The sequence below is a fragment of the Haliaeetus albicilla genome, chromosome 8, assembly GCF_947461875.1.
Source record: "Haliaeetus albicilla chromosome 8, bHalAlb1.1, whole genome shotgun sequence".
NCBI lineage: Eukaryota > Metazoa > Chordata > Aves > Accipitriformes > Accipitridae > Haliaeetus > Haliaeetus albicilla.
The window spans coordinates 1,861,597-1,882,109 of NC_091490.1; the positions used below are offsets into that span (position 1 = coordinate 1,861,597).

Here is a 20,513-nt window from a genome sequence, read left to right on the forward strand (position 1 = left end):
AGGACTCGGGGAAGTGAAGCCTTTGCACAGGGAAAGTCTCTGCTCTTGGAGAGAAATCTTTTAATTTCCTCAAATAAATCCCTGCAGGAGATTAAATGCACAGGATACTTTCACTGCCAAATGCATGTAGTCATAACAGCCCAGGTACCATTGTAGCACCCTGTGGATTTAGGAATCCCCAAGGACATGGTCCTGGAAAGCTGGATAAGCTGCAATGCTCTGATTTCACAGGCTTGTGCAGGTTTGGACACAGGCACTAGGTGTGGGTCTTGCTTAAATAGTTTTGATGGAAAACTACACGCAAAGAGTGGCACATAGAGGTTTGAGGTTCTCTTAGCTGCCCAAGAGAAAGAGCACCTTCGGCTTGTCGATGCACGGCGGATCCTGTGCTGGGGATGGGAACATGAGGCAGGGATTCAGGAAACAGCACTACAGCTGCCCCAAAAATCAGATGGCAAATGTGGTCAGCTCGGGAGTCAGCATTCCCCAGCAAGTACTTCAGGAACAGCGTTTGTGTGGCAGCAGGTGGAAACATGGACTTTAAAGGACAGGATGGAGAGAGTCAGGAAAGAAATGGGCATGGGTCAGCTGATGGTGCCAGTTACCTCGAAATGGGATGTTTTAGGATTGAATGAAGGGAAGGTTGTAGAAAATCGCTGCTGACGTGACCAGGCGGATCTCCACGAGTTCCTAAGTGGCGATATCTGCGCAGGAGCACCCTTGGTGCCAGCACGCATGGGACTCTGGTCGTGTATGTCATAGACCACCGAGCAGGACTACCGCTGTCCTCTGCACTCCGGTGGGCACCCTGCCACCGCAGCAACGTCCCTCCTGACACTTCCCCACGTGAGGCATTTCGTTTTGCTCGTAGTCTAACACACGTAATCTTACATGGTTACCCAGCAGGCAACCCCTTGTATTTACACCTACGGAGCTGAGCACGGGTTTATTGAGATGACTAATTAACAGGAGAAAATCTCCTGAATAGCATTAGCTCCCCACACAGTTGTGATTCAGCAGCTGTGACTACAGCACTAATAACTCTCTAATGTAATAGAAGTACAGTTTATTAGAACTAATTTTTATCCCTTTGTATTAAGCACGAAGCAATGTTGATTAGTGTACTGTTAAAGAGATCTGGTTTATTCCCCTATTTTCATTTTCTTTATTATTATTTGATTTATATAATTATTATTATTTCAGACAGGAACTTTCAAAGTAGCTCAGTGCAGCTGGACACCTTACTGGCTTTAGAGGCTTCTTTTGAAGGTCTCAGTTATAGTTCCCCTTACTTTTGGATGGATTTGATCCAAGTTTTATCCTGGGTGTTTCTGAGTACCTTGCAAAAATCAGGTGTTCTGGTTATATGCTGTGCAGCTGAGGTGGAAATCAGCCCTAACCTTTATCAGCAGCTGACTTCGAGGCAGCTTGCTTCTGTGTCTAAAACAGGCAGCCCAGTAGTTGAGCATCTAGCTTTTATTTTCCCCTAGTAAATAATGCAGTGAATGATGACAGGACTTGACAGGGCCTTATGTTAAGACTGAAGCTCCTTGAGAAAATCCTCTGGGCTTTTTGTGTTAGACAAAAATACAGAGCAGTATGAAATAGGTTCAAAGACCCTTTTTTTTTTTTCTTTTTTTTTTTTTGGTCTGGGATAGGAGGCAAGCATTACAAGGCTGCTCGGTAAGGATAGAAGTGGATTTAAAATAGATGGGAGAATACCATGGAGTCAGTGATGCAGTGAGCATCAGAGAAATAAGAAATGATAACCTGGAAAACCACAAATGGTTTTGGAAGAATAAGCTTGGGGAAGGACTGAGAAGTGTTTCCTCTACAAGTGCTCCCTAGCACTTTAGGTGCTGCTGTACCTCCCAAAGTGAGATTTGTCTACAGGCAGAAATGACTTAATTGCTTAACTAAGAGACAGAAGCACAAATAGGAATGATATCACTGCAGTAGCCTTCTGCACAGCAGATGTAGGCTTGGTAACAGATGCTACTATACTGGGGATGGGCCAGCCAGTAGATTTTTCCATGAAAGTGTCCATGTAGAGTGGGAAAGAACTGGGGCCACCAGAAGTCAAGACGTGACCAGGTTGTATATAAACCAGTTATGGCCCCAAGCATAAATGGTTCATGAACTGCATTAACTTTTAGCAGGCTAAAAAAGTACAGCGGTAAGACAAGAGATGTGACATCAGGAAAACGCAGAAGCACAATGAGCGCAGACAGGATGGGAGAAACATGCAAGGAAGCTTCTCAATGCCTTCAGGACCGTTCCACTGTTTTTTTTTTTCCTCAGGGAAAGGAGAGACTACCTGGAAAGGGAAGCATTGCCTCTTCACCCATCACAAATCCGCCTGCTCATACATGAGCAGCAGTCTCAGAGCCTGACACAAGGGCATGCCTGTGCCGACAGATTCTGGACCCATCAGGTCCTACTCCAACGGTGACGTGGGATGGCACAGCCCTGCTGTGGGTGGCTAATTAGCAGTACCAATGTGTCTCTATCTTATCTGCAGATGCTCAGTTGTTATTCTTTAGTTTCTCAGCAGCACCTGAGCCGTGGGGGGATTGCAGCTGCTGCTAACTGATGGGGAAGTGTGTCACAGCGCTAATTACCTCCTCATGCAAAGCCAGTTCGGTTCCTGGCGCAGATCTGCTCTTCCCAAGTTGCTGCTCAGAACAAAGACGGGCACACGTCCAATAAGGCGGGCACTGGTGTGGGCAAAGACTTCCTCCAGCATCAGGAAGAATGAAAACCATTCACAGGCCTCCCATTGCGCACGCAGGCACGCTTGCACCAACGCATTTCTCCACGAGATGCAGTGGTGTGTACCCTGCCCTGCTCACCTCAGATGCAGGAGCCTGCCTTTCCTCTGGGGCACAGCCTCTTCAGCATCCCTTCAGACAAGGACGAGGTACCAAAATGAAACCTGCCCAAATATTCTGAATGGCGCGATCACTTTCTCTTTCTGCCCAACCAGACCCTGGTGCCAGCTGAGCAGCTGCAGAAATGGTTTCAAGCAGGGAACGGGGGCCATTTTCTCCCTCAAAGGTCTGTTGCTTCATCCTGTCCTGTCCTCTCCCTGAGTGAACAACCACAACTGCTGCCTCAACACCCAATAATTCCCGTGCGGCACAGTGCAAGGGCTGGTGCCAGTCGCTGCCCTGCAGAAAGGGAAGGTGTTAGCTCTGGGAAACACTCCAGTGCTTTGCAGTAAGTTGGCATCAAGACCCAAGCTCCCGCCGGCTGCCATCCCTCATGCCAAGGAAGAGGTTGCAGAGTCTGCCGCTGGCTATCCACTCCACCAGGTCCAAAGCTTTATTGTAAGGCCAGGTCCTCAACGGGCATAAACCAGCAGAAGTCTGTTGTCTACAGTGAACACGGGAATAAACTACCACGGTGAAGTAGGGTAAGGTTTCTGGGGAGAGGCGAAAAGGTGGGATATTGCCTTCAAGAGGCTTTTGCACAGCCAGTTGGTCCTGAGCAAAATCAGTCTGTTCATAAATCCCAGCAAAAGGGGTTTTGCCTGGCCTGCTCCCAGTGGCACAGGCAAAGCTGGGGCCAGTGGGTCAGGTGTGTTGGACACTTGCAGAAACTGGATTTGGGGATGGGGGAAATTGTGCTTTTGTCAACATTTTCTCCTTTTTGGGCACACTCCCTCTGTTCCAGGATTCATCCGAGACCACCTGTAAGCATATTGCCTTCCAGCTCCCGCACCAGTGCAAGCAGGAGATTTACAGAGCTTTTAACTTGCCAGGCACCTGCAATTGCATTCTCAAGGTCATCCTCTATCGTGGAGGGCTTCCCCCCCCTCCCACCACGCTGTGCACAGCACACCCTGCGGCTGCCAGCCCTCCAAAGGCAACTCTGGCACCAGAGAAGCTGCAGGGAAGCAGGGAGCCTCGGGGGGAGACTGATGGGGAGCAGCCAAGGGAACAAGCCTCGGACTTCGAAAGATGCCTCTCAGCTTTGGTCTGAGTGGGGAACGGCACAGCTCCTTGCCTACGTCCCCGCTGGGGGAAACAGGCTCCCACCGCTGCCGAATTGTTCTTTGTAATTATTCTACAGCCTGCATCAGTATACAGGCTGCGTGTGTCTTTCCTCTTTTAGTTACTGCGTTAATTTCATGACTCTAAGTCATCAGCAGGATTCAAATCCAGGCTACCTTAACCTCCTCCACTTGGGTTTTATGGCTGCTTCTGGCTGCTCCGGATCCTGTTAAGAGTCAAGGTGGCAGAGCAACGTCCCACCGGGGAGCGATCCTTCACTTCCCCGGCTCCAAGCTTTCTAGGAAGGGCTGTGACAAATGCCCCCAAAGAGATTTAACTCTTCGGCTTAAAGACCTGAGCCTGCCCCAGCCAGAAGCTTGCATACTCATCCTAGGCTGCAAGCAGCAGCATCACCCTTCTGTGACTAGGATGTAATTATGGCTTTTGAAACCATGGGTTATTAAGCACCATGTGTTGGGATAAGCAGTTATTTCTTAGAGAGTTTGGCCTGTGAAAGAGGCAATCACCGCCGATCTGGATGGGGAGCAGAGGACTGGAGAGGGCAAGCTTGCTGTCCAAGACGTGCCAGCAAAGGGCCACGCAGAAGCACGTGTGGATGGGAGGCCAGGCGGTCTGCAGGAGAAGCTGAGGAGAAGAACCACGTTCCTGTAGACTTTCAGAAGTTATTTGCCCCTTTCAGAGCGGTTATTCCCCAAACCAGGCCCTGTGGCCCAAAGAATCAGGGGAAACATCTATGGCACCATCTTTAACCACATTTTCAGTTACAACTTCTGCGAGGGAGGGAAGGAGCTCTGGACCATCCCCTCCCGAGGTGGGCAGCACAGGGAGGTCCTGAGGCAGGTGTACCGGCCCCTTTGGCCGCAGAGTCTGTCCTGCTGTAGTTTAACTGTAACAACAACAATAAAAGAGTAAAGCTTTGCAAAAGGGCTTCTTAAACTCCCCTGTCTTGGGCAGCACAGGAGTTACAGGCGAGATAGAAGGACCCTGAAGGCACCCCTTGGCCAAGGGTACCCCCATTTTTGAGTCTCCCGGTCAGAGCTGAGTTCTTAACAGGGACGTTTGTCCCCCTCACTCTCTTCCTGCTGAACATCCCGGCAGTGGAGCACCACAAATGCCCTTCATCACATTAAAATTGGCAAATTCCTTGGCTCCCAGCCCAGGCTGCAGCTTCCTCAGGGCCTGGCCTTGTCCGAGCACTGGTGACTCCCTGATGGCTGCCCAGGGACCCACGGCTTTTTGCAGGCTTACACATGGGAAGCTCTGGTCCAAGCCTGAGGTTACGCTCAGGAAAAAAAAAGCCCATTCTAGAGAAAAAAAAAGAGAAGAATTCTCATCCAGGCAATGCAACACCCCCCTCCCGGTCACAGCCAGACAGCGGGGTGGGTTTAATTGTCACGGTGGGAGATGTTGCTGTTAGTCCAAGCCCAGACTGGCTGTCCTCAGGAATTAGGGCTAAATAAATCGCGCCTGTCAACCTGACAAACGTTGACCCTCTGCTCCAAGGCTGGTGCCCTCCCGCTCTCTGCGGCTGGGGAGGAGAGCTGACCCCTGCCAGTGTGCCCAGCACACGCAGACGAGCACTGCGGTGCTCCTGTGGTGGTTTGCCGTCGCCAGCCGGCCAATTAAGATGTCTATATTAACCCGCTAATGCGCCAGGCTTGGGCTCTGGGGTGGAGGTCGGTACGGTCCCTCTCTGGGTGCAGGTGGGTGGCTCTGGAACAAGCAGGTTCGGGGTCTGACTGGGGGCTGGCTGCCCTCGGCTCCCTCCATGGGGCCGCGGCAGCCATTTTGGGGCGTGAGGGAATGCTCGGGCAGCGCCTCGGCGGGGGTTCCGCGGGCGGGAAGCCCCTGCGGGAGAGGGGCGGCGGGGAAGGGGAAGGGGCTGCGTTCCGCCGCTTCCCGCCGCGGGGCCGTGAGGCGGCAGCCGAGCTCCGGGCGCCCTCTCCCGCCCGCCATGGCGGCGCCGGCGGCGGCCAAGGAGGCGGCTCGGGCGGAGCGGGGCGAGGAGGCGCCGAGGCGGGACGGGGCCTGAGGGAAGCGGGAGCGGCGGCGGCGGCGGGCTCGGTTCTCTCGGCCCCGGGCCGTTTTGGAGACGCAGCAGCGGGGACATGGGCGCCTTCTCCTGTCAGGCACCGGGTTATCCGGGCTGCCTTAAGCGAGAGCGTGCGGAGAGACGGTGTTTGGGGGGGAAATCCCTCATAAATGAAGAGCAATAAAACCTGTGATTGTGAAATACAGCTCTTTCTTTTATTTGCCAGTGCGAGGGAGCCAAATCAAAGCAGTGGGCCACAGCCCGAAAGGTTCGGTGGCTTCTCCGGGGGAGGGCGGCAGGAACACCTCGGGTCATCCCCGCCGCTTTAACGGCCGCGGCAAGCTGACCCGTGTTTTAAGTGCTAAACCAAAATTCAGCCTTAAACGTGGGCCGGGGAACCTGCGGGCTGGGTCCTGTCAGCGCCTGGAGGGGGGTCTGCGGTGCCGGGGGTGCTGAAGGAGGTGCGATGGCGGGAAGGAGCCTCCCGTTCCTTTGTGCGTGGAACGAAGAGGGGTGGGACGCCGAAACTTGGCTCCGGCGTCTTTAACCACCGGGTCGAGGTGTTTTGTGTCGATGGTTGGTTTGTTTTTAAGGGGAAGGCTGGATTTTTACGGTGGTTTTGGGGGGGTTTTTTGAGGCACAGCGGTAGTAGGCAGGTCCCCCTGCCCGGAGCCCCGGAGGAACCGCAGCACCGCAGGGCCCCCGGCCGCTGCCGCGGGGCTCTGCCCGGGGAGGACGGTACGGCCCGCTGCGGTAGCTGCCATCCATCGGCAGCGGCCGGCTTTCCCAACCGGGCAGGCGAGCGGGTGGATGGAGCGTAGAGGAGAAGGGAGAAAGCCCTGGGACCGCTGCCTGCCCGCAGGTCGGAGGGAAAGAGGAGGAGGAGGAGGAGGGAGGAAGGTGGAGGGGGTGGGCAGGCAGGGAGCCGAGCCTCCCCGCAGCGGCGGGGCTCCGGCCGGAGCTGGCACAGCTTCCCCGCTGCTGGTGGGCGATTTTAGTCTCGTTTCGCTGGGGCTGATGGCTACAGGTAAGTTCGTTTTCGCGTCTCATGGCGTTAAGCGTGCACGGGATGTGTGGCTGGGGCGGGGGGGGGGGGATAGTGGTTTATTTCTCTTTAACGCAAGGAAAAAAGGATGGGAGGGGGAGCGACTTATTTAATTGCTTATTTCAGTAACGCACCGTAAAATTACCGAGATGGTGTGAACGATCTCTCTTTCTCTCCCCCCTGCTCCTCTCCGTCCCTTTGGCCCCCTCCCCCTCCCTTCTCTGCAGGGCACCTCAGCGTAGGGGTGTGTAAACTTGAAGAACTCGGGCTCGTTCAGTTAAAAATCTTCACTTGTATCGCAGCGCAGTAAACATGCCTGAACAAAGCAATGATTACAGGGTGGTTGTGTTTGGAGCAGCAGGGGTTGGGAAAAGCTCCTTGGTCCTTCGTTTCGTAAGGGGAACTTTCAGGGAAACCTATATCCCCACGATCGAAGATACTTACCGGCAGGTAATCAGCTGCGATAAGAGCATCTGCACCCTTCAGATTACAGACACCACGGGAAGCCATCAGTTCCCTGCTATGCAGAGGCTGTCTATATCCAAAGGGCATGCTTTCATCTTGGTGTACTCTGTCACCAGCAGGCAGTCCATGGAAGATCTTCAGCCCATATTTGAACAGATTTGTCAGATTAAAGGGGACATCCAAAAAATCCCAATCATGTTGGTGGGTAACAAAAGTGATGAGACCCAGAGGGAGCTGGATGCCAGCGAGGGGCAAGCGTTAGCCAGCAAGTGGAAGTGCTCCTTTATGGAGACATCAGCCAAAATGAACTACAACGTGCAGGAGCTCTTCCAGGAGCTCTTGAATCTGGAGAAGAGGAGAACTGTCAGTCTCCAGGTGGATGGAAAGAAATCCAAGCAGCAGAAAAAGAAAGACAAACTGCAAGGCAAGTGCTCTGTTATGTGATTGACTTTGGCTGGACTCGCACTGCTGCATGGTATAACTGGAGCATGGACTCCCACAGAAAATACATTTCTGCTGGAGGTTTCAGATGAATCCATGCCTTCTAGGCTATTGCTTTTCTCTAAAATCTCTGCTGGATTATATTATGTGTTGGGTTTAAAGAGGATGGCTTTCTGCATGTTTATTTTTTTAAAACAATAAATGTTCAATGTTAGCAATTACATGTGACTAGAAGTTTTTAATGCAAGTTTACAGAAGAGAAAAATGTCAGTCAGAAACAAACATCTCTGTTGCTGTGAGGACATGCTAGTTTTTAAGTATTTCCAGCCTATTGGCTCAAAACAAATCATAGTGTCTATAATGTGTATACTTTAAAAATTGTTTTCAAGAATCTGTTGATCAGAGCAAATCTTTAACAAAGCTAGGCATTTGCACTGCAAATGAACATGTATGTGGCTCCAGATGCTTACATTTTTGGCAGACTGGCTTGCATACCAAAGACTTTTTTTTTTTTCATAGTAAAAGTTAAGTTTTCCTGTGCGCTATGCAGTTCCTGAGACTTCTGCAGTTCTGTGAGTGATTACAGCTATACCAGCATGTAATTGGGCTGTTTGCTCCCCCCCTCGCCACCACTCTTTGCACTGACTTCCCCTGTTCACAGAGGTAAGAGGTTCCACATCCTCTAGCTCCCAATCCAGGGGTGATTCCTGGCATCTTCAAGCAAGAGCTGCCTCCTTCATGAAGGTAATTAGGCTGTTTTAAATACCAGCTGAGGTAGTGATTGGTTATCCTGGCAGTTCACCTTTCCTTTCTCAACTGTTGGTCTGGTTTTGTATGTGGTGGAAGCTACTTTTGCAATCTTCCTGGAGTTCCCTTATATTTTTTTTTTTGCCCCCCTCCTTATTTCTTCCAAGTTACCTAGGTTTTAGCTGAGGCTTATGATGAGTCACTTCAGGTAACACTGCTTTGGGAAGAAACGTCTACACCTGGAAGCTGCATGTTTAAAGCACACTCTTCTCTGACAAACTTTTAGCAGACACTTCCCACAAATGAGAGGACTTGAGACATGGTCTTAGTCTATCTCCTGTCTCCCTCCCCCTGCTTTTTTTTTTTTTTTTTTGGCTGTTGTTAGCAAGAGACAAGCATGATAAGCCTCATCTGCAGTGCATGCTTGAGACAGATTTCAAGAAAATAAGTGCAAGTATTTGCATCAGCCTGTGCTGTAGATCTACTCTGGGTACGTATTAGTCCAAGCAGAAGACTGTATGGACTTCAGTACTGCACTGTTGATTTGATTTTTACACAGCAACATGGTCTTGACGCAAGAGACGTGGGAGAGAGGAATTGCTTCTTTTTATAGCACTTTTCTAGTGAAATGATTCTATTGTTGAAGATGAGCAAAATACAGAACAGGAGATGCTGGAAAGTACATACCCTTTTTTAGTTTGAAAGCATTAGTGTCTATTAATAATTGCTGGTTTTCTACATAAGATGCTAGAGAAGGGCCTTTTCTCTCAGCCGTTACTTGTTCATGCCTTGCAGGCTAATACACAAAGCCATGAAGTTTGTATCCATGTTAATCTCTCGCATATTTGAACAACTCTGACAATCGATGCTGGCTGCTGATGCTCCGTTGTCTCCTGTGTCTGTCTGTGGGCTGCTTTTCTAGTCTCTTCAGGCTGTTCCTACACCAACAGAAGGGGTCTGTTAGCTCTGTGTGTGCCAGGGGAGTTTGCCCCAGGTACAGCTGGAGCCCTCATGCCATTTCATTCGGCAGAAAATCTTACTCATGGTTTCAGAAACCCAAGTGAGTTCTGCACTAATGTTCGGTGCCGACTGAAATGTTATGCTTACTTGCCAAAATGACGTGCCGATTTGCCATGCTGATACAAAGTCCCTACACCTGATTTTTCTTACTGGAGATGATACCCTGTGAGCTTGCTGTGCTGGACCTGTGGTGCTGACTGGTGTAGTCCTCCATGCTACTGCTGTGTGTGACCTTCGCTTCTGTTGCCCAAGCTGAAGGGCAGCTGGAGAAGCAGCCATAATGGCTTTGCTTGAAAATAACTCTTGCTTTTTCCTCTCTAACTTTGTGCAGGGATTTTGATCTCTCTGTTCTTTCATTTCCAAGCAGTTATGCAATGCTTCTCTGTGGGTCATTTTTAGCATCTGGCAATTATTATTGCAAAGACTATTTCAGTTCCATTCCAGCCTTTGAAACCCCTATAAGACATTTTATATTTAAGCCTTTTTAAAATGTCATGAGACCTAATAATGTCTCTGCGACTCCCACTGCCTTCGTGGAAATGCCTGTGCAAAGGCAGGGCAGTGTGTATCTGCAATTATTCGCACAGACGAGATGTTCCGTAATGTGTCATTATCACTGCAGCATTTTCCCTGTACATGGTATGAGATCACTGAGGACTGGGGGCTGGCAGAGCACAAGGAACAACTAATTGAACAAAACGGGCTCAGCCCTGCCTGCACCTGGGAGAATCATTGGCAGATCCCCCCCAAGCTGCCTTTGGTGGCTACGAGGGGAGGTCCCATGGGACAGAGTGGGTGATGGAGATGGGTGGGTGGAGATGCTCAGGTGCTCCTCGTGGTGCAGGATGGTGGTGTGGGGGCATGAGCACCCCAAGTTCCAGCCTAGGAGCCTAGAGCAGGTTGGGAACGAGCGACGCCTGGTGTGGCTGCCTTTCATGCTGTGTAAATAATCTGTGTTTTGGGTGTGCTGGATCAATTGAATTGTAAATTAAATCTGTATTAATAAATAAATTGTATAATTGTATTTGTTTCTGTATAAACTGAACTAGTCTGATTTTTGTGTATGTGTAATCTGTCATAAGAAAAGAACTTTATTTTAATTGAACTGATGCCCATCAAGATGTTGGCTATTAAAAGTTCCTTACAAATCTAAACTGCAGGGCAGTATCTTCACAATCTTCCAGGGAGCTATGTAGAGAGTGACTATAGTTAGTAACAGAGTGAAAAATACCATACTGCTTGGGGACGCTCGTTAATCGTTATGAAACACTGGCCACATTCCACTTGTAAATGAATGTTACTTCATGAACCTTGTATTCGGATCTGCTTCCTCATAACCTGGATCTGTTGCTTTGTGTGTGCTGGGACAGATGGTGGCATCGCTCCTCTTGTGCTCTTACAACCAGCAGTCTTGGGCTAACGTTATTCTGGAGTGATGGTGTAGCAGTAGAATTATGCCCCTCAGACTAACTGGAGAATAGTTGAAGATTCATCATTTTTAGGGATTGGTGGGTAGGTTTTTGCTAAAACCGTACTTAAAGTAATATGTGCCTCTTGCAGATAACATTTAAGGAGTTTATTGCACACAAGTTTAATTTCTTATGTAGGAGCTTTTTGCATATTAAAGGAATAATGATTTTTCTTTAAGGATTAAAGTGTTTTGTAGCGTAAGGAGTATATGTTGGAAGTAAATGCTTTAGCCTTTTTTGAATAAGTGCAGTTTAAAAAAGTGAACAGATCTGTTGGGTGTTTTGTTTTTTTTTTTTTAAAAAAAGGCAGAAGATACTCTGATGAAAGACATTCAGGTAAGATCATTTGTCTGAAGTAAACAAGCAGTTCTCATGGCTGATAGAGCTAGCTCTTGTATTACCTTACAGGCTTTGTCCTTAACTGCTGTTTGCCAACAGCATGCTTTTTCATGAGGCAGTGACAACGTGTGTTTTATGGAGCTATTTATGCATCCTGTAAACTCTTCAGCTTGGAGACATGCCTTGACACGCTGTTTGTTTCTGGTGAGCAGAATGGTAACTCACTACTGCTCAAGTTGGTTGTTTTTCTCTCTTTCTCTCTTTTCCCCCTCCCCCCATTCAATCAAATGTCATTCAATCCCAGAACTCGCTGTTTTTCAGAAATGTTCTTCAGGAGTTCAGATGTGGTGAGACAAGGTCGTGGAAGATGCTGATGCAACTTGTTGAGTTGCTATTAATGCCCCCATAGTGTCTTTTCCAGGATCACGAGGTGAACGCAGTTGACTGTAAAAATTCTCTGCAACGTCCTGAATGAATCGTGAGACCCGTCGGTAGCCTGGGTGGCTGGGTGAAGGCTGAGACATTTCAGGCAAGGCCACTTGCTGCATTTACTGGCTACCCTCTGTCCTGGGACTTCATGAGGAGTGGCAATTTCTAGCTTTGACCAGCTAGGTATGTATTTCCAGCAATAATTTAACCCTGTCTTTAAGTTTCTCCACCAAGCAGCTGCTTTAGGTTGGAAGCAACATGGACTGAGTGGAGCATTAACACAGGTTTCCCTTAGATCTGCGTTTCAGGATCTCAAGCTTGCTTTAAAGCTTGGCTCAAATTTTGCTCTTAAAAATCAGTTCCTTGCTCTCTATCACTGTAGAGCTCTTAAATAATTTTCAGAAACAGCACTGCAGTGCATTTTGGAGAACTTGTTAAGCAGTATTCAGAAGAGAAGCTGTCAGATCAGAGGTGTTTTAATGGAGAAAGATAATAGCACTGCAGGCCTCCTTTTTCTTTGCTGGAGGAAAAATATTATAGCACCTTTCATTTTAAAGCTGTTCCAAGGTTTCCTCTCTGCAATACAGAAATTCAAACATTTCTCAATTAGTAATGTTTATTATTTCCATGCAACACTTGTCAACTGGCTTGAGGCAGCTTCCTTCCTGAGTCTGGCCAACAAAATTAGTGTAAAGAGAAAATACCAGGGAGGAGAATCATGAACAGCTCTTCTGTGACTTGCAGGAGAAAAAATGTGAGCAGTAGCTGGAGTGTCCACCCACACGTGTATTTTAAAAACAAGCAGCCAGAATATTGCCATATTCTAATTCCTCTTCCCAGAGCAAAGCAGGCACATGATTAATGTAACAAAGAGCTCTGAATAATAAGCAATATTGCTTTATATGCGTGGTCCGTAGCTACAAGGTACTCGGCGCACTCTAGAAAAGTGCATCTTAATCATCGTCTGCCATCTTCTACAGTTTCTGTGGCGTATATTAAGGATGTCAAAAGCATCTAAGAGCTAATGAAAATGCTGAAGACCGCTTAAAACTAATTGCAGCATAGCAGCCTCCTAGTTAATGGATATTGCTGCATGCTAGGCTAGCACTGCTACCCCTAATTGGTTCCTTTTTTCCCCATTTTCAGCACGCATTTAATAATGCAAAAGGACAGGAGGAGTGGAGAAAGGAGGGAAAGACCCGAGTCCCAGCACTGCCTTGGCACTGTTGCTCTTCTGCGCAAGGTCGCAATGTCCCGCGGTGGCGGAGCTGAGCCAGCAGCAGGCGTGGGGTCTGGCTCGGTCTGCTTTGTCCAGTCCCGTTTGCTGCTGTTTGTTCTTTTCAGATTTCCAGCAAGTCTGAAAATCAGAGGGGAAAAGAGATTGTGTTTTCCTGGCTTAGCAGAGAACCAGAGCCTTCCAACCCAACCATCCCTAACTGTTCCTGCAACCCTCCTGTTGCCCCCCAGTCCTTAGCTGGGTGGGAAAGGTGGGCATGGGGGGACCACCGTGGCCCATCGCTTCTTGGCAGCCTGTGCTCAGAACTTGCTCCTCGACTTGAGGAGACAGCAAATGCAGTAAATCTGCTGTAAGCATCTGTGAGCCCTCCCCTGAGCTCTGCTCACAAGGATAAATGGTATGAGGTTATGGGTCTCTTCCCACTCCAGTAGGAAACTGGGACCTGGAAGCGGTAGCCTGGCACATGATGGACATCCTTGGCGGTGCTTCGAGGGACAGGCAGAGCCCACGTGTCCTGAGCTGTGCCCGCAGAGACTTGGCTGCAGGAGAAAGCTGCTGGATTTTCTTAAGCTATTCAAGGTCAATTCTGTATATGTATTTTTTTAGCTCTGGTAAATGCAGTGGTCTGTAGCTGTTGGGAGACTGACTCCTATTTAGCTCCAGTGAAAATTAAGTGCTTGGGCAAGTGCTGGCAAAGAGTTGGAAGCTGAAACCAACCAAAACTCACTTCTCCTTATGCACAGCTTTCCCCAGAAGTGCTGAAGTGACTTATGTGCTCGGTCCCTTTGGCTCTAGGAGGTCTGAGGGAATAAGGCACCATGCAGCCTGCGTAGTTTGCCGGTGTAGCACTTGTACTGTCCTTAATACACAGAATTAATTCAGCCTGCTCTTCTAGGCTGCTCCTCTGGACCAAATGGCCAGGCAGGTCTGCAGCTTTTCTGTCTGAGCTACTTACTTCTTAAGACGGCAGACGTGGATCTAGACAAATCAATGAATGAGAACTTGATCCCCCAAGAGCAGCTGTAGGCAGAGGTAACCTCGCTGATGGTGTGAGTAATTACAATGGTAACTCTAGAGCAAAGCACGTGCGTGTTCCTGGTTGGAAACATTCTCCTACTGAAAGGTATTGGATCTATTTTTAATGACTGCAATTTAAAACACTTTACTGATAATGATATATTATTAACACACCCATGATGAGACCCCTGCATCTCACCAGCTGAGCCTGGGATGTCTCCCCCAGGTAGAGGGAGATGGTTTTCCTACCTGTGAATGCTGCCCCAGTGCTAAAACCTCTGGGCAGCACAGAAGTAAAAGCCTTGCACCTTGAGCATCAGCAAGAGTCTTGTTGTTTCAGCTCTGCTTTTCGGAAAGGGCACTTCTGAGGTGACAGCTGTTTGTCCCCGGAGGTGAGACTAAAACAAAACACTCCAACATCATAACAATATCCACGGCTGAGCAACCTGAGCGTGTGGCCATGCTCCGGGTTACCCAGGAGAGGCAGGGATGCTGCGTTTGCAGCTTGTCAACCAGAAATAGGCAGAATCCAGCAAACGCCAACATCGACCGCTCGGCAAAGCCTTTGGGTTTTGAGCTTTACCCAGCCCGCGTCTCCTGGGGCTGAGTCTGCAGGAGGGGCTGTAGGTGCCCACCAGTACCTCCTGCAGCCCCTTGGACGTGAGAGAGGGGGGTAGGACGTGTTTTTCAGGGTACGCAGCGGTGTGACGTGGCACTGTGGCATGATCGCATCCCTGACACCACGAGACCACACTGCCAGATGGTGGGGGCTGGCCAGCAGAAACCAAAACCTTTTTCTCCCGGTGGAGAACAGATAAAGTGGCTCTGATTCACCCAGAATGATGGTATGGGCAAGGACGTAATGTGCATCTTGATGAAGGCTCCCCTTTTAAAAGTGTATCCTATTTTTCCACCCAGATAACGGTAAGAAGAAATCAGTCATACCTGACAGATTTTTTGTGCGTAATTCTGCTGGTTTTTTTCAAGGATCAGTATCTGAAAAGCTTATGCACGTATGCTGCATTGTGCCTGTGTGTAAATACAAGGTTTCTGTTGCCCGCAGAGGAGGGCTGGTTGAACGTGCCGCTGTTTCCCACCAGCAGCCAGGCTGTTCCTGCAGCATAAGGGTCGCCTGTCCCCCTCCCCGAACAGGGAGGGCTAGCCTGCAGGGTCGTTCCTTTCCTAACCGGCGTCCCTTCCACCCCCCGAGAGTCCCTGCTCCCACCGTGCCTTAGGGCGACCCTCTGACCGGGGTGGGATGCGGGCAGAGCACCGTGCCGGAGTCTCCGGCACGGGGACCAGCGGGGAGCTTTCTTTTTATATCTCAGTGATGCGTTTGTGCTTTTCAGACTAAAAATATCTAAGGATGGAGATATGAAGATGTTTCCCTCCTATGTTGTCGTTTCTTTTTTGTTCCTATATGGTTTTCTCCAACCCTTGCATCCCATTATCTGCCTTAGGCTGCCCGTGGGATCCCAGCGGGCGAGGGACGAGCAGCTCACGCCCAGGCAGTGAAAATCCTTTCTTGGAGGGAAAAATCCACCCATCAGGTGGAGTCCCTGGACCAAGACCGAGGTCTCGTCTGAGAAAGGAGCGACGAAAAGGCTTCTTCAGCTGGTGCCGGCTGCCCACGTCCTGCTGCCGCGGAGCAGAGGGCTCTGGGCTGCATCACTGCTGTCACTGCTCAGAGCGTCCCGGGTGGGCAGGGGATGGAGCAGACCCTGGCCGGCAGATAAAACCTACCTCTGCAAAATGCTCAGCCCTATACGGGGCCATATAGGTCTGCTGAAATGAATATGGAGGTGAGGCATTAACTGAATATGCTCCCACTGCCTCCGAGGAGCAGCACGACGTAAGTCTGTCCCTGTGCAGTCCTGACATTTCTGTCATTTCTACAAAGTAAAGCCCACAAAAGGAAAGGGGAAGAAAATTAATAAATAAGGGGATGTTTGTGCTCAAATTGTTTCAGCTGTTTCTGTCATCAGATGCTTTACCAGCTGGCCGAGCTGGAATGGGGAGATTGGCTGATTTCTTGATTATCCGGAAAGATTACCCAGAATGTGGCTCAAAAATGGAAAATATTTCTATTGACTGTAAGAAATTACTCTTTCCTACAGGCATAATTCCAGGCATTGATTTGTTAGTTCTTTTTGAGGTAAAAAAATAGCCTTTACGCACAAGAAAGAGGATACTAAAGTGTGGCTGGTGTTTGTCCATAACACGAGTCCTGCGTAACAGAAGGATATTTGGAGTTTAATATTTTTTGTTGCATTCATTACTGCTCGAAACAGCCCTTACCGGGCAGGGTTGTGGTCCCAGCTGGATTCAGCCCGTGGGACACGGCCGGGGTGAGAAGCGGCCGGCCCAGAGCCATCGCCGCGGTGTGCCTGCCGGTGCTGCGGGTGCTGAAATACGCCCTTAAAGGAAAGCAGGTCGTGCAATTTGAAATAGATTCAGCTGTTCTATCAAATTGTGAATGCCTGGGGAGATGTAACAGGCCTACGTTTTCTTTACGTGTGATGTAGCAATTGAATCAGTTGGAGGATTTCAGTTATATGGAGCATGGGAAGGTTACAGCCCGATCAGGCAATTTTTGGCTGTTGCAGGTATGGCGCCAGTTGCTCTTGTAAAGCGCACGATGTAAACCAGTGTGGTTTTCTTAGGGGACAGGGTCATTCATCACACGTGCTCCTTCTGGACAGCCTTTTCCAGGGAAGGCTGGGTCCACCAGCCCAGTGATGGGGGTTTAAGTGAGAAACTCCTTCATTCGTGAAAGAAATACATGATAAATACTAAGGGAAAATAAGCATAGGGAGGGTTCAGACCATATTGCCGGCGGCTGGCTCCTCGGGACGTGGGTGGGCAAGCAGAGGCAGCAAAGCCAGGGGAGCCTCAGCTCTGGTTTCTTCTCTGACGATGCTGTAGTTGGCCAGTAGCTCTCGCCCCTTTATCCATTTTCTTCTGCCAGAAGGGACTGGGGAACCTTTCTGACCCTCTTCCTCGAGCATCACAGGTGCTGGTGCCCGCTCCCTAGAGATCTCCCGGCGGATTAAGCCCCTGCCCTTTCCCACACTGGTGCTAGCTGGGAGAGGTGAAAGCAATATTTCTCTCCTGGTCTTTCTCCTTTAGCAGAGTCTATTCAACAAAACAGCCAAGATAGGGATTTTTTTTTTTTTTTTTTTTTTTTTGTCAGCTCATTAATCCAGGCTTCGCTCTGGGAATTCAAGAAGCCACAGTGCTGGGACAGAGCCGACAGCGTGGGTGCCATCACGGGAGGGAACACCGGCCGTTAACAGGGCTGGGATGGCGATGGGGGAGCAGGGACCGCTCTTGGACAGGGACCACGGTCATGGGCTCTGCGGTGAGCGGTGAGGGATGGCTGCCCTGTAAATTACATTGCGCTGTCTCCTGTACCTCCGGTTCTCCTTCCCCGCATGTCTACGTGGAATTTGATTACTCTTCTGCTCTAGAGAAAACCTTTCTTGACTGCTGGCTGTGCACATCTGTCTGGTTTATTTATCAAGTCCCTTTTTGTAACGATTACTCCGGACTCTGTGCCCAGTGAGCTAAACCCACAGGATAGCTGGGACCAGCCCCTTCCCGAAAGACACGACAACCACCCCTGCCCCACGCCAGCACCTAACCAGGAGCAAGCTCTGGCCTACTCTCAGCTATTTTCAGGATCATTTTTCTGTGCGTTACTAGTTAAGTATGAGCTCAGCAGAGCCACTAAGTCAAAATTCCCATTCTGTGCAGATCCTGGGGAAAAATCACTGGGTTTTTGGGGGACACACACACATGACACAATTTTGAGGATTTCCTAGGGAGAGGAAAAAGCTAAGAACTGAGGTTTTCTGCTCTGCCTGTTCTTGCCTGGCTCCATCCTCCTTGCCAGGAGATGGGCAATGGTTGGCCCCAGCCGGCTTGGACGCCCACGCTGACTTCTTTGGGCATCTTGCAAAAGAAGTGGGCAATTTATGCAGGGTATTGGTGTTTCAGTTTTGCTCACTACTGCTAGCGTGTCCAGCACCTTACTTTGAGGTGCAGGTTCAGGAAAGCATCTTTGCTCGTGGTAGCGTTGGAGCGAGGCACCCGGCTGATGTTTTTCTGACGAAGTAAGTTTTTGTTACAACGTGATGAACGCCGAAAGTCAAAATGCATTTTAAAAAGTGTCGGTTTTAGAACAAACTCCCACTGAATGCAGCTTTGGACACGGGCACTGGGTGGGTGCACAGCAGCCCAGTACCACACTTGCGCCGGGGGCTCAGACTGACCCGCCTCGGTGCAAAAGCAAACTGCTGCTTTGTCCTCGGAGAAGCCAGCCCTGCTGCTGGCAGCCTTTAACTTAGGGTTGGCTTTTGGTCAAATGGATGGAAAAAAATCACTTTATTTCTCCTTGTGCATCCCTCCCCCAGGGATGACGCACTTGACCTTTGGGCACCGCTCATCCAGCGCTGTGAACGTGAGGCTAATGCTGATTTTCCACGATGCTGCCGGTGGGGCTGCAGGTCCCCCCCTTGACTGCAGCAGTGCCTGCGGCATCTCCGACCGCCCCAGAAATTATTAGCTGCTTGCAAACACGCACTACTTTTCATTTCAAGGTCCGCTGCCTCTCCGTTGCATTAGGTGCTGTGTCTCATTCCCCAGCAGGGAATAGGTGATACGCTCACCTCTGGAACTGGATTATTTGGGAGACGCACGCTCATTGCTCTCTGCAGCGCTCCTGCCAACAGCAGCTCTGCTGATCGCCTTTGAGGAGAGATTTACGCAACTGCTGCTGTTTCTCTTGTTCAGCCGGTGTGCGCTGTATGATCATTTTTCAGCAGAAGTGCCCCGAGGCGCTGGGCGCATCCTCTGTGGTCACCGCAGCTCAGCATCCCTCAGCACCGGGCTCCGGTGGGCAAACCCCTGCTGCCGGCAGGCTGCTCGGAGCCTCCCCGGGGCACGAGGAACCGCTTTTGGGCACAAAAGGTGGCTGTCCTTCCTAGGATGGCCATGTGAGAGACAGGTGGTCCCCAGGAATCGGCTTTGCTGGGTGATGGTGGTTGGGAGCCGGGTGCGAAGCTCTGCCTTTCCCACAGTGCTGGCCCCGCTCCTTTAACCCACCCTCTCGTGGTTCATGTGCACTGGAGGCTCCTTAGGGCTGGGAGTGATTTAGCTGTTTTTCTCCAGCGTCGGCGGTCTCCAGCTGGGGAAGACCCCCCCCAGCTCATTCAGTGAAACCCACCCCGCCTCGGTGGCACTGGGCAGGGCAGGACGCCGGTGATGCGCGGCTGGTGATGCGGAGGAGCTGCAGCATCTTCTCGGCAACGGGCTACAGTGCATCCGAGGCAGAAAGGAGCAGCGGCGTCAAACACGCGGATGAAATCTGGCTTTGCTTTAGCACGGCCAGAGTGCATGCTGAGACCAGATCTCCTGTCTTCCAGGTTTATGTTATTGCAGTGTGTCCCTTGGCTGAACTCTAAACCTTGTTACGCAGGAACTAATGAGAGTTCAGCAAAGATAAATGATCGTGGTGGACAGGATTAGACCCTGCGTACCGTACTGAATCCCACAGGCGGGGGCTGTTGCACATTCCAAACGATGTTCTCACACTTTGCTATGGGTTAAGGGGAGCAAAGGAAAAGAATCAAATAACAAAAAAGTTATTTGCAATAGCCAAGGTTGAAATACAGGTGTAAGATGTGTGAAAAGCAAGCTGCAAAAACAAACAGTTGCTTTGCTTTGTGTCACCTTCCTCGTGTGTGTCCGTGGTCAGACGGGCAGGTAAGAGCGAAGTCGCGGCAGGACGATGGGCTCGGGGTGCCGCACCACTGCCCTGGCTGCAGGGAAGTTTTTTTGCTGTTTTCTTTGAACCGGTTCTGGTCACCGACACATGTCGTGTCCTTGGGAAATCAGGGCATCTCCCCCTATCTCTCCCCATCCTTCTGAATGGACAAAAGGTGGGAAGGAGATAAGCTCTTGAAGCAAAGACTCTTTAATAGCGTGGGTGCTCTGATCTAGGCTTAATACATGCTAATAATAATAAACATTTTTATATAGAGATATATTTGTGTTTGGAGGAGAAAGGAAAAACTGTGCTTGTATCACTGCAGACCTGAAGAACTCAGTCCTGACTTCAAAGGTGAGACAGCCTTTGTTTTAATGTCTGGGACAGAAAAAAAGGAAGGAAAGCCGAGAGATCTCCTTGTGCTGAGTCTTTACCCAGTCCCCACTGAAAAGGAAAACAAAAGTTTAATAGAGAAAATACAAAGTT

General features: G+C 49.8%; 1 protein-coding gene and 1 long non-coding RNA gene across 5 annotated transcripts; both read left to right on the plus strand.

The window, feature by feature from the left end:
- The first annotated feature begins 5,479 nt into the window (after positions 1-5,479).
- DIRAS3 (DIRAS family GTPase 3) lies at positions 5,480-10,820 on the plus strand. 4 transcript variants are annotated; one of them, XM_069788429.1, is made up of 2 exons: positions 5,480-5,719; positions 7,321-10,820. In XM_069788429.1, exon 2 carries the CDS (start codon positions 7,406-7,408, stop codon positions 8,000-8,002), a length of 597 nt encoding a protein of 198 aa, XP_069644530.1. In that variant the 5' UTR covers positions 5,480-5,719; positions 7,321-7,405; the 3' UTR covers positions 8,003-10,820. The 4 variants fall into 4 exon arrangements, with proteins under 4 accessions (XP_069644530.1, XP_069644527.1, XP_069644529.1 ...); XM_069788426.1 differs by lacking the exon at positions 5,480-5,719 and adding an exon at positions 6,217-6,433; XM_069788428.1 differs by lacking the exon at positions 5,480-5,719 and adding an exon at positions 6,774-6,910.
- A 301-nt stretch (positions 10,821-11,121) lies between these two features.
- Positions 11,122-16,195, plus strand: LOC138686275 (uncharacterized). The gene is made up of 4 exons (XR_011325610.1): positions 11,122-12,186; positions 13,150-13,589; positions 13,669-13,819; positions 15,718-16,195. It is a non-coding gene; the product is annotated as an uncharacterized lncRNA (long non-coding RNA).
- Positions 16,196-20,513: the final 4,318 nt, after the last annotated feature.